The sequence below is a fragment of the Arctopsyche grandis genome, chromosome 4 (assembly GCF_051622035.1).
Source record: "Arctopsyche grandis isolate Sample6627 chromosome 4, ASM5162203v2, whole genome shotgun sequence".
Lineage (NCBI taxonomy): Eukaryota > Metazoa > Arthropoda > Insecta > Trichoptera > Hydropsychidae > Arctopsyche > Arctopsyche grandis.
In genome coordinates this window covers 14072108-14085030 of record NC_135358.1, presented here as the reverse complement: position 1 = coordinate 14085030, position 12923 = coordinate 14072108, and the positions used below count along the sequence as shown (strand labels likewise).

The 12923-nt window shown below is 34.0% G+C and overlaps 3 protein-coding genes across 5 annotated transcripts; 2 read left to right on the top strand and 1 right to left on the bottom strand.

Annotated features, from left to right (window-relative positions):
- The first annotated feature begins 804 nt into the window (after positions 1-804).
- On the top strand, positions 805-2186 carry LOC143911027 (anaphase-promoting complex subunit 13). Of its 2 annotated transcripts, XM_077429733.1 has the most exons (3): positions 805-872; positions 1150-1381; positions 1497-2186. In XM_077429733.1, exon 2 carries the CDS (start codon positions 1152-1154, stop codon positions 1374-1376), a length of 225 nt encoding a protein of 74 aa, XP_077285859.1. In that variant the 5' UTR covers positions 805-872; positions 1150-1151; the 3' UTR covers positions 1377-1381; positions 1497-2186. The 2 variants fall into 2 exon arrangements, with proteins under 2 accessions (XP_077285859.1, XP_077285860.1); XM_077429734.1 differs by lacking the exon at positions 1497-2186 and having other exon boundaries at positions 816-872; positions 1150-1385.
- LOC143911026 (rRNA-processing protein UTP23 homolog) lies at positions 830-2284 on the top strand. The gene is made up of 2 exons (XM_077429732.1): positions 830-1022; positions 1497-2284. Exons 1-2 carry the CDS (start codon positions 903-905, stop codon positions 2121-2123), a joined length of 747 nt encoding a protein of 248 aa, XP_077285858.1. The 5' UTR covers positions 830-902; the 3' UTR covers positions 2124-2284.
- Positions 2169-11105, bottom strand: Ge-1 (Enhancer of mRNA-decapping protein 4 homolog Ge-1). Of its 2 annotated transcripts, none has more exons than XM_077429730.1 (22): positions 10907-11105; positions 10771-10831; positions 9413-9618; positions 9130-9337; positions 8900-9051; positions 8644-8828; positions 8467-8570; positions 8081-8382; positions 7892-8001; positions 7626-7827; positions 7374-7540; positions 7139-7302; positions 6890-7062; positions 6491-6814; positions 6151-6411; positions 5659-5854; positions 5333-5573; positions 5088-5253; positions 4790-5009; positions 3316-3469; positions 3016-3239; positions 2169-2937 (listed from the first exon to the last, which is right to left on the bottom strand). In XM_077429730.1, the coding sequence occupies exons 1-22, from the start codon at positions 11019-11021 to the stop codon at positions 2754-2756; spliced, it is 4119 nt and encodes a 1372-aa protein (XP_077285856.1). In that variant the 5' UTR covers positions 11022-11105; the 3' UTR covers positions 2169-2753. The 2 variants fall into 2 exon arrangements, with proteins under 2 accessions (XP_077285856.1, XP_077285857.1); XM_077429731.1 differs by having other exon boundaries at positions 6494-6814; positions 10907-10996.
- Positions 11106-12923: the final 1818 nt, after the last annotated feature.

Here is a 12923-nt window from a genome sequence, read left to right as displayed (position 1 = left end):
TCGATGAGGGAAATAGGTGATATCACAAGTCGTGCTATATCTCTACACATTGTTATCGTTAGTCATATGATTATCATTTACCACTTGAATTAAATTAATATGCTACGTAAATTTACCATAAATTATTAGTAGTTCATTTAATTAGTTCAAAGTTAACAAAACCACCATCAAGGGCACAATGGTAAGTATTGTCACAGGTTTTTATTTTACTTTAACGTCTGAGAGGCCAACGACCAACGACTATTGTTTCTCCAATTGAAATTTATTTATTTAGCGACATACAATGTACCTGTTTAGAAGTAGTGAAGACAATAATTTTTAAAGAAATTTCTTTTAATTTTACACAATGCAATCTTAGTTTTCAACATTTTTTATTTCCTATTATGTAAGATACTTTTGAGTGCACATAAATTAAATTAGTAAATAAACATTAAATGTCTATAATTTCTATATTTATCAGTAGGTATGCGGGTTGCTTGAAAACAGCATACTTGTCAAACGTGAATCGCTAACAGGAAAACCACTCGCATGAAAATCGCTCGCGCGGATCTCCCATCACACAAAAATTGGTCGCACAGTAAAGTAGGTCGCAAGAAAACTGCTCGCAAAAACATTTTTTACATGATTTTTATTATTATCGACTAGACATGAACTTCGCACATTGATACAGACATACGAGTTCTTTCTATAATTGTAGAATCGAAAATTATTATCGGTTATTAATTTGACAAGTAATCACCGAACCATATCAGTAATAGGTATTAATTATTTTTATAGGATTTTTTTTAATTGGAACATGGTCATAGTTCATTGTATTTCGGCCGCTAACCTCGCTGAGTCGTTTTGCTTGTTACCAGACGGTGCTGTCAGTGGTTAGTTGACATTTATAAAACGCATTCAAAATGAAAATCGCACGCTATAAAAAGGTTCAAAGATTCATCGGGTTTTACACAAACTACTTCAAGTTTCACCAACCTTATCAAATTCTTGTCGACGGTACTTTTTGTTTCGCAGCTAGACAGGTTAGAAGTTTGAGAATCTTAACCTTTTAAGCGTGCTCCTGACATATGACTGCACCGACGATTGTCTCGCAACTACATTGATACAATCTTGATGCGGTCTTTGTTACGAGACGCTTTTATATTACAGAAATGGATAGTATTCCTATTCGTAACGGACGATTGATCGATGCTGTAGATGACGCGTGGCGAGAAGATGAACTTCCTCACGATGACGTCTTAGTGCCCATCGATGAATTACCAGACCCAGAGGCAGACAGTGCCGATTCACATCTCACTTTAAAAGAGCAAACTCAAAAGTGGCAAGATGTGGCACCCAACTTTTTAGCCGAACAAACTTATACTCAAAATAACTAACTTATGTAAATTGATTTAAATATGATTGATAGCGTATTACTTTAAATAGTTTTCATTTTCATAAATAACAATTGGATGAATCTACGAAAATTGCAATTTATCTATTTTTTTACTTTTCAGGAACAAATTAACATTAAAGACCAACTTCCTAAATATTTCGCATCCGAAGTTAAATTACTGACTACAAAATGCATCATAATAGAAACTGAAACTATTGCTAAGAAGACCTTCGGAGCTCTCACTATTCTTAAACAGTTTGGTATCCACCAATGCAATCACAAAACTCCCGTTACTGGTTCTGAATGTTTATTGTCAATGATAGGAAAAAATAATAGTCACCACTATTGCGTAGCCACACAAGACAGATCTTTGCAAGATGCTTTGAGAGAAATTCCGGGCGTGCCGCTTATTTATTTACATAAAAAAGCACCCACTCTAGAAAAACCTTCAGATGTATCACAAGCTTTGGCTGAGTCGAAAAAAGAAAGTTGTACTATCACTGAATCTCAAAATGCAGTTTTAAAAACACTTAAAGAAAAATGCGGATTGCCCACAACGGAAACAGGGGAAAGACGGAAGAAAAAGAAGAAGAAAGGTGGTCCTAATCCTTTGTCATGTTTAAAAAAGAAAAAAAAATCAAAAGGAAGCCAAAAGCAGCCAATCCCAAAATCTGAAGGAAAAATTAAGAAACGAGTTCGAGTGAAATTACCTGCACATGTGAAGCAAGCTATTTCTGTAAACAAATAACCTACCTTATTCATTGAATCTTAATACTTAAATAATAAAAAAAATACTATATGAAACAGTTTTTATTATGTCTTCTTATAATGGTTTTGGAATGTGTAATAAACATAATTATCCGCAAATGCTATGACACACATACATAATATAATTTCCCGTATAATGGTAATAGGTGTATAACTATTTATGGTATTTATTATAACATAGTAACATTTTTTATTGTAATAGCCATCAACTTTCTAATTTTTAAAATTACTAGATTTTTCTGCATTTTTTGTTTGTTAATATTGTCGCAGTGTAATTTTTTTCAATCCACTGTATTTAGTTTTAATTTCAACATAAATTAAAAATGCTTTCAAAATCAAAATGTATCTTGTAAAACAAGATACATACAGAAAAAATTACATACATCCTTTTCAAAAATTGTAAATAGCACCATTAATAGTACGAGAAATAGAAATTTTACACATTTTCCAAAATAGTAAACAGTTAATGAAAAACTCGAATTGTTACCAAGATAGGATCAAAGTCACAAATGAAAATGAAAATCACATGATAATACTAATAAATTAACTGATAATACTTCAAAAATAATTTGGGAATACAAAAAAAAAACAGGACAATTACTTAACATGACTAAGATTTTAACAATGATTCTGTTGCGAGTAGAAGAAGCCTCAACGGACGAGCCGATTGATTAGTAGGGTTGTGAGTGAGGAAAGTACTGAGTTGTCTTTGAAGTTCTTTCAACACTATTGGCATGTGCTCTTTTGTCAGCGGATTTTCACTATCTAAGTACATCACAGCTTCTCCCAGATAACTGAAATATAGAATATACACATCATATAAAGTACATACATACATCCATACATTTTTATAAGAATGCAATTAAAATTACCTGCACTTCAATTGAGTGTCACTAGTCATATCAGCACTCAATTGCTGTATTAATGATAATAAAACATTCGGTTGCAATGGACACGGTTGACAGAAAACTTTCCGTGGATCAGCAATGGCACAAGCGTAAACTACTAGCTTTAAATCCGACGCACTAAGTGCATACTGAAAGGCTGAATTCATTTGCCCAGAATGCAACAAATGGTCTACGTGATGCTGTTGAGCCTGAAATACATACAAAACAACAGAACATTAGAGAAAACTACTATTTTCGTAAAATATATATACAAATAGTACTAACTTGCGCATCCACAACGCTCGGAGCGGGAGTTTGGGTTCCCGATCTGACTGCTGATAGTACACAATCTTCCAATTGAGCAGCTTGGGCTGCCATTCCTGTAGTTATTTGTTCGCGGATACATTCTTTTATTGGAGTAAGTTGATGTTCCAATGCACTGGTTAAATTTGAATTGAATAATTAATGTTTGCGTTTAAAATATACACAATCTAAACGTTGGCTGTCCAAACCGCAACCGTTAGGTTGATTCGTCTTTTTTAGGATAAGACTTTTTACTTTATCTATGTACGTAGTAACAATAGATGAAGTTTTGTGATCATGCGAAAATTCGAACTCGAGATTTTGACTGATTCGAACTCAGAATCGATCACTGATCACGTTTTCATGATCTAGAAAAAATGTGTGTGTGTGTGTATTTTGGGGATACTTTTAACACCGTTAGTCCTATCGAACTGAAACTGAGTATCGGTTAATGAAATTCTTATCGACACGTCGTAATTTTTTTTCAAATTTTTAAGTTGACCGGAAATGGTACCTCCCCTTATAGGTGTCCTCTTTTTTTTAAGTTTTTGAATTCAATTATCTCCCAAACCATTAACTGAATCAGACTGAATTTTTTTTAAATATGATAGAAATAATAATTTTGATAACCATATATTTTTTAAATATTTCTATCTGAACCGGAAGTAGTACTTTTACTCTAGAGAATCAAGGTTTTTTATGTTTTTCTCAGAAACCTTTTGGTTTATTGAACTGAAATTTCATATCTAAAAGTTTAAGTTTAATACCAACTTATATATAAAATTTAGTAAGTATCTGTCAACCAGAAGTGGCAGTTTACTCTTGTTCGATTTTTCTTCCACTATTTTTTTCGACCCCTTAAACATGTGTGTTCGTCACAAAAAAATTCAAGTATAATTCTTGTAACAATTTGATGAAAATAAAAAAAAATTACTTAATTTAATGAACCGGAAGTGGGATTTTTTTCCTCGTAGAAAGGTCAAAAATGTTGTGCCCACTACTCTGTCCGCACCCCTGAACGTATTAAGCTGAAAATTTATATTTCTATCCTTTATGTACTAACTTAGAGCTGGTAGGGTTTTGGTCAGAATTTGTAAACCGGAAGTAGTATTTTTTTTTAAAACAATATATCATTATTTTATTTTGATCTTTAAAATAATTTTTATTTTCTTGATATTTAATGAGTATAATACTGATAATGATTTTTAGTAATAAAAAAAATTAGAACAAAATCTGACAACCGGAAGTAGAACTTTTGTTTTGTGCAAGTTTCCATACATTTGCGCTCAATTTGTATCGCTATCATAGTCATCATAGAATTTTGTTTTGTAACCTTCTTATATTCCTCAAATACATAGATAAAGTCATGGGTTGGTCACACCCGAATTTTTTCTTAATGTAGCCCTACAGACAGCCTTAATCTAATCAATAAACAAAATATAATAAAAATACTAACCCATGCAGGCTGCTCGATATAACCGTTTGTAATTCTTTAGTTAAATTATTTAATTGTTTAATAGCCTGTTGTGTTTGTGAATTGAGAATATGATTTTTGCTTTGCTGCTCTAATACAGATTGGAGCTGTGTGGTAATTGACTTCGATTTCATCGCAGTATCATCAACCACATTATTCATTTCCAAACTACGCTTGGTGCAGTTATCAAACGCCAGCAAATCTGAAATATTCAATAGTATTACATTTAACAGACAATACATATTATTATTCACTATGTTGATTCAACTAAAGAACTTACATTCTTTAGTACCAGCACTGAAAGATTGATTCAATTGTTTAAACATTTGAGATTGAGCTTTCTCCATATGAGGCAGCAGAGACGTTTGTATGGTTTCTTTGAAGGCTTCTCGGGTAGCAGTAGTAACAGAATGCGCTATACTAGTGCATAGATTATCCATAACACTCTAAACACAGAAACTCATAATTAGACCCAAAACATTCAAATCGATATGTACATAACTTATACAAAATAAAAATATAAACCTTGTTATTCACTAATTTCTGTATATTTTCTGTGAGTAGATGGTCGGTAGCCGTAAGCTTTCTAGCCAATTCAATTTGTAGAGAGCGAGCCAGTGGTTCGAGGATACGCTCCAAGCGTGGTCCGAGCGTATTGCACGCCTCATGAGCTACAGCTGCATTTAACTTTTCAGACATTTGAACACCCATAACTTGTGATATTCCCGACAACAATGCCTCGCGATTGGCTCTATCCGTTTCCACTCTACAAAATATATATATATAAATAAATACATAAGCATTTTGTGTAAATTTAATAATTCCAAGCAATCGTTATGTATATTAGTGACCTATTAGCAATAGCCGCATCCACCAATTGCTTCAATTGAACCTGATTCCTTAACATGGACTGCTCTATGATTTTTGAAACTGAATTCGTATTATCATCATTTGCGGCACCGTTAATGCTACTCTGTTGAATCCTTCGCAAAGTGGACACTTCACCTCTTAAAACTGATATTTCCTTATGTTGTTCCATTATTAAACCTGAAAACAATTTTACACAATATAATATAGCATATCATTTATGGTTCGGTGATTATTGCCCACAAAGCGCACACCCAAAAGTTACTAAAATCTCTATAACAGAACATCTGGCAGCCGAAAAGTCCATCATACTAACGATAACTATCATACTAACCAGAACTCGAGTGCCAAATATTCTGTATTCGCGATTTTCATGGTAAAAATTGTCTTTTGGGCGATCGCAATGTGTGTAATAATCCAATTACCATCATTTATACAGAATGTCAACAGTAATTACTAATGGAAAAAAAACTTACCCATTACTCTATCTAACTTGGATAAAACCGATTTTACATCGGAATTTTGAGCGGGACTAAAAGAACCTTTTATATTCCTATCTTGTTTTTCATGCGATGCACTTTTATTATCATCATCTTCTGTCAAATCAATTATTTTCGATAGATTCATATTATGATTACTAGGTTTATCACCGTTATCGTTGGATTTACGTTGGTTAGCTTCATTAAGTTTTGCTAAATTTATACTGGGCCAGACAGTGCATGATGAATCAGCATTACCTAAATAAAAGAAAAATTAATATTTAATAATTGAATCATTTGCAATTACAAAATATATTTCATGAATTATAATACTAACCACCGCCACTGGGAAGTTTCGATGAGTTCAAGATGTGATCAACTCTCGATGGAACATACATAACGTCGTTAGACGAATTAAACACTTGAAATCCATCCTGAAGATTCTGCTTAGATTTATTTTGACTAGACGTGTTGCTGGCGGATGACATTTGTCGTTCATTTTGAGGTGATTGAGTATTTAAATCTTCATCAAATTCATCCTCATAAAAGCAATCTGATCCTTTAACTGAAAGTATCTCTTGAACCTCTCTACTTGGACTAGATCCCCCTGAGGCAAACTTACCATCACACGAAGCATTTTGCGGTTGATTGTTTGCAAAAACTGAAATAGTTTATAATTAGTATAATAATTAAATAAGTCATCAACACATTGGTAAATGACAAATTCAATAAAAACCTCTAGAGTTGCTAGACAATGAATTCAAAGATTCAGCATTGGCAAGTGGTGGTTGATCAATCAACTGATTGTTAATTAATTGCATGTCACTGTCAAGTATAGGAGCAGGTGGTATTCTCGTGACATCTGGTGATTCTGATATGGGGGGATCTTCTTCATCACGTTTGGCAGAACTAAATTCAATAATTAAACTTGAATAGATTCAATGTGTATTGATGGATTTTTAAACAATAATCAAATTGCACTGACCTAAAAGCATCAGGAGTCATTAGATTTAATGGTGGTTGAATAGATGTCGGAGCAACGGGAACGGTAGACTGTAAGAGTGGAATTAAAGGTACAAACGAAATATTGGACATATTTCCAGATGGAAGTGGAGAGGTTGACGGTTTTGAATATCCGCTAGATGCCATCTAAAATAAAGAATTATCCATATAACTAAACACGGATTTCGAATACACACATAATATCTACAAATTATTACTTGAGGACGCATTAAAAGATTTTTCAACTGCTGACTCTGCTGAACCAGTACGGTGTTTAAAGGCTGCTGCACGTCACTGGGGACACTATTGTCTTCTTTTTCAGTGAAAGACTTACTTTGAGAAGTCATAAGAATTGATGTATCATCTTGAACGACACTAGTTAAGGCTATAAAATAGAAAAATTAAAAATTATTAAAAAAATACCAACAGTAAGCTTCAAAAATAAAAAATATATATATTGAAAGACGCACTGTCTTTATATTCTAACGTAGCATCAAGTGAATTTTGCGTCTTATCCAGATGATTATTTGGCTCGGAATTAAATGGAACAAAAGTGACGTGTCCTTCTTGCAATCGATTTGGCTGAATCAAATAAAGTCTCACTACCGCATTTGCATTAAAACTGTTTTCGACATCGTCACAACCGTTTGTCAATATTTCTTGATTCGACACCTGCAAAGAAAAATAGCAATTATCATTTTAAATAAATTTAAGTTACAATAAAAGTCTAAAATACCTCATTTTCCGTTTGTTTCAAATCATCTGGAGAGTCACTCGGAGAGTGATAAATCGTTGACTGATCATAAATATCAGAACAACTAGATGCACATTTCAAAACTTGTAAACCTTTAATGATTTAATATAAATTAATGACTACTTATTATAATATATCACTAAAGAATAGCTTATACATATGTGCACTTACTAGCATCTATAATTCCAAAACTCAATATAGGATAGGGAAGATAAAATTCTGATATTTTTTTACAATAAACACTATTATCATCACAACTGTTATCAAAATGCAGAATAAACAAAACTCTCCTGTGTATGTCAGACAAAAGTAAATATTTAGCACTTTGATCAAGCCCTGCCTTAAGTGCAATTGAAGAATATTTTGGCCCAGGAGAGAATTTTATAGTTTGTAAACAATCCCAAGACTGACACGACCAAATTTTGAGTACCGAATTATTTTCAGCCCCTGTAACCACAAACTTCCAAAATTGTCTGAAAATACAAAAATTATAACACAAAAAATGTATTCAAACTCACTTTTAAACATTAATATATTATATAATATAAAATACTAACTCTGTACTCTTATGATTGTCTAAGAAAAATAGAGACGACAATGGTTTACCATCATGAGGTACCCATTTATAAACACATCGTGTTGTATCGGAATTGCTGTAACCCTAAAATTATAACAAACTTTACAATGACGAAATTTTTATTCAGACAAATATTATATGTATCCAATGTATTTACTTGGAAAAACATAACATATCCGTCTACAGACGCGGTTGCAAGGGATGTCCCATCTGGAGAAAAAGCTGCATCGACAATTGCTTGAGAATGATCTTCTATGCAATGATAATTTTCATTTAAATTCGTCAACGAAAGAGCTTCAACACCAAATCTTGAAGATAAAAATCCTATGTTGAATATATAAGCTGCAAACAAACAAAACAACAATGAACCAAACATCTAGTAAAATAACAAAGTGCATATGTATCGGGTATACCTTTGCTTCCTTGTGTTGTAAGTAAAAGTTTTGCAATATCGTCCTCAGCATCTGAATCACTATCATCTTCGTCAGGTATATAAGTACACCATATAACACGATGATCGACTCCCGAATGAGATTGAAGACAAATGTTTAATATTAATGAATGTCTAAAACAAACACAACACTCATATATAAAGTAAATCAGAGTATATACCTAATAAAACACATATATGTAGAAAGCTTACGTTATATTTTCATCGTTCAGTTCAATGTTGAAAATGAATAAATTGCCCTCTTCATCGACACAACCCAACAAAGTTTGAGATGCTATATAAGCAAACGACAAATCGTGCACCTGGCCACGCATTCCCTTTAACAAAGCACGCTTTTCCGTTGATTGATGGGCAACTCGAACTACCCCGTTCGCTTTCCCTGAATTTGGTTGACTAGGAACTGCATTCAAACATCGGTAAATATAATAATTAAATACACCGACTAAATTAGAGTACGGCCGAGTGTACAACCAACCTGTAAGACTATACGCCAAGAATTTTCCTTCGAGATGAACGGCCAACAATTGTCCAGTATACATTCGCTGCTCCCAATTGTAGTCTACTATGTTTTTGAATTTGACTTTTGAACTGCCGTGATCGTGCTCACCGGCATTGGAATTTATTACCACATTGTGTGCAGTTACCACTTCTTCACAGTAACCATCGTTTCCAGTGAAAGTTCTATAAAATTGAAATATTTAAAAGACACAGCTTCATAGGTATGTATATTATTTAACATGACATTTTCATTATTATTATAACACATTTATCACTACATTCTACATATAATATGTAGGTACATTGTTTCTACGTAAACTAAATATTCAATAAATTGTGCATTTTATTTCAGTTATATTCTATAATTTTACTTGGGATTTTTAGAAAATTATATGACAATTCTTTATATTTTTATTTCCTTTGGATTTGGGAAACACCTTCAAAGACGACCAACACATAATTGACTAATAACTCTTTAAACATTTAGAGTAGATAGCTTAGTTTTAAAATTGAAACATTATTGACCTCGCACTAAAAATTTATCGAAGAAGTGTTTTAAATATAAAGTTACATATGTACATACATATATTATATTGTTCAAGTTCACAATATTTATTAATAAAAATAATAACCATTTCAACATCTTGATTTAATAACATTTTTTTTCATTTGATCTAATGGAAAATTTGTTGTTTTCTTATAAAATAACTAAACAAAATATCTTATATGTACTTTTATTAAATTTGCAATAAAAGCCAACAAATATGTTTATTAAAACAAAATTTAAAAATGGGGTATCCAGTCCCCTAAATTCTTCACAGATTATAAATTATATATGATGTCAGCATGATAAGCAATTTCAAATCACATTATTTACAACTTACGCCTTTGCAAAAATGTATGTACATATGTATCACAATACAAAGACTTAATATGAGAACGTTTCTATTGCTAAAAAATTTAAAGCTCATTTCCAAATTTAGAGACGTGAATCTATTCACGTAGCTTAAATATTAAAGAAATACATATATATACAACCAAAGCAACTATTTCGAGTGATCCAATAAAATAATAATTCTTATCTTCTATACTGTTCCATACAAATCGTTGATGTTCTGTGTTTCTTCTTTTGGTTCGAGTTTAGGGAGACTATTGAGATATTGCGCAATTCGACGAAATATTAGTGTTCGAAATTAAAATAAAATATGTAGAACAAATAGGTTATGATGCCAAGTACTTTTAGAATTGTAATTGTAATACCGATACAAATTCATATGAGTGAAAATGGAGAATGAAGGAGAGATGATATATTAAATTAGGGCCAAGAAGGCTTACACATTTTGCGAGGAGGCGAGCTGATCCGGAACTGCGGCCGCCTTGTCTTCGTTGTGACCCTCTGAAAGGAAAGAAAGCGTCAGACAATGAAGGGTGTGTGGGGTAAAGAGGGGCGCAGCACCCGGAAGTGACTCACTACGCTGCAGGAAGTTCATTATTGCGGATTCTGCAGCCCCCGCCGACACTAAACACCGGCCAGTGGCCACCGCGAGATTGGATGCCGAAGCTCTAACACTCCATTTTACACCCATTACTTCAACAACTCGTTTTTTACTTTTCAATTTCGACTTTTATATATTGCACACTATTTGATTTGATTGTCTATTGAAAAGAGCAAAATTGAATTTTAAGCAATAAACGTAGCATGCTTAACATGTGGGTAATGTGATATATCTGGGCCTCCGTCACGGGCCCGAATGTGAAACGCCAGAAAACGCAAATATCGGAAGGCAAAGATCGAAAGATTTTAAGTCGAAAGATCAAAAAAAGGGTGCATGGTAAACGGTACATACTCACTTAATTTGCGCGAGCAGGATACAACAGGAACAAGAGGAACAGGCTTTTCCTCCCGTATTCTGCGCGCGCACATTAATACGGGAGGAAAAGCCTGTTCCTCTTGTTCCTGTTGTATCCTGCTCGCGCAAATTAAGTGAGTATGTACCGTTTAGGATGCGGTGCATCCGCTCTAAAATCGCCAGACAAATTGAACGACAGATTAACGGACGGCTGCTTTAAATGCAATTCTCGTCTTCTCGAATGATAGATTGCACATCAGATGACGGGTAACCTTTCGATTTGCACAGATGCAATTATTAAAATGATAATTATTAAAATTGAGTTGGATCTTTCAGGCGAGTTTAATAAGGCAAGATTCGATAAGTTCCGAATACTCGTCATCTGATGTGCAATCTATCATTCGAGAAAACGAGAATTACGTTTAAAGCTGCCGTTCTGTTAATCTGTCGTTCGTTTGTCTAGCGATTTTAGAGCGGATGCACCAAACCCATCTTTGCCTTCCGATATTTGGTTTTTCGTGCATTTCACATTCGATCCCGTGAGGTGCACCCCATGTTGTCACACTACATTCAATACTGATAAGACGCGCCAACTCAAACTGAACCGACTGTCAAGGTCTGACCGCACTATACGACAACTGAACGATCCGATACTTCACAACAGTACGCGACCAAATATTGTATGAGCATATCGCACTGCGCGACAGTCTCATGATGTAGAACGACACCTTACGTCAAAGTTGACTTTTCGACCAACTTTGACGCAAGGTGTCGTTGAGTGGGAGGTTGCCTTGCGACAATTATTCTCCTTCTTCATATCGTGATTTTAAAATAGCATGTAGCCATAATCTTTTGGGTTTTCTCGATTGTTCTTCTTCCTCGCATATCAAAGATACTATAATAGCATCCGTTTCATCCGATACTATAATAGCATCCGAACGAATGATTGACATAATTTACTGCAGAGTGTCGCATCGCTGTCGTTCAAGTGCGGTTTACCTAATATTGTCGCACACTGTTGTGAAGTATCGGATCGTTCGGTTGTCGTATAGTGCGGTCAGACCTTAATTGTCGCAAGGCAACCCCCACTCAACGACACTCTGTCACGTCGCAAACGATACATTGTGTCAAAGTTGGTCGAAAAGTCAACTTTGTCGCAAGGTGTCGTTCTACGTCATGCGACTGTCTCATACAATTTCATACAAACAATATTTGGTCGCGTACTGCTGTGAAGTGTCGGATCGTTCGGTTGTCGCATAGTGCGGTCAGAGCTTCAACCTGCCGAATTGACAACCTATACTGACAGTTCAAAACTCTCCTGCAATATCGTGAATTTGATGTAATACTGTTGATACTAGAACTGTGATTGTGTACATAGCATGCGCCATTGAAATTATTTCGCAACATATCGACAGGACGTAATATCTTGACGGGTTTTATTTATTCGTCTTTGTTATTTTAAGAGTCACATATTTGCGTGCAACAATGTATGAAGACCTTATAGGAACGACCTCTAGACAACGACTTAAAACAATATATAAACTAGCACCGCAGACTTTAAGGGCAGTCAGTCAGCCACTCCACCAGAAGTAAAGTGTATATACACAGTTTCTTCACTACGATATTACAAATTAAAAA

Bases quoted from the DNA above. Each gene is read 5' to 3' on its own strand.
- LOC143911026 (XM_077429732.1), top strand. From the start codon at position 903: ATGAAAATCGCACGCTATAAAAAGGTTCAAAGATTCATCGGGTTTTAC. The intron at 1,023-1,496 runs GTTAGAAGTTTG...TTTACTTTTCAG, and splicing joins TTTGTTTCGCAGCTAGACAG to GAACAAATTAACATTAAAGA.
- LOC143911027 (XM_077429733.1), top strand. From the start codon at position 1,152: ATGGATAGTATTCCTATTCGTAACGGACGATTGATCGATGCTGTAGAT.
- Ge-1 (XM_077429730.1), bottom strand. From the start codon at position 11,021: ATGGGTGTAAAATGGAGTGTTAGAGCTTCGGCATCCAATCTCGCGGTG. The intron at 9,619-10,770 runs GTAAGCCTTCTT...TCAATTTTATAG, and splicing joins CTCGCCTCCTCGCAAAATGT to AACTTTCACTGGAAACGATG. The intron at 5,574-5,658 runs GTCACTAATATA...TATATTTTGTAG, and splicing joins GATGCGGCTATTGCTAATAG to AGTGGAAACGGATAGAGCCA.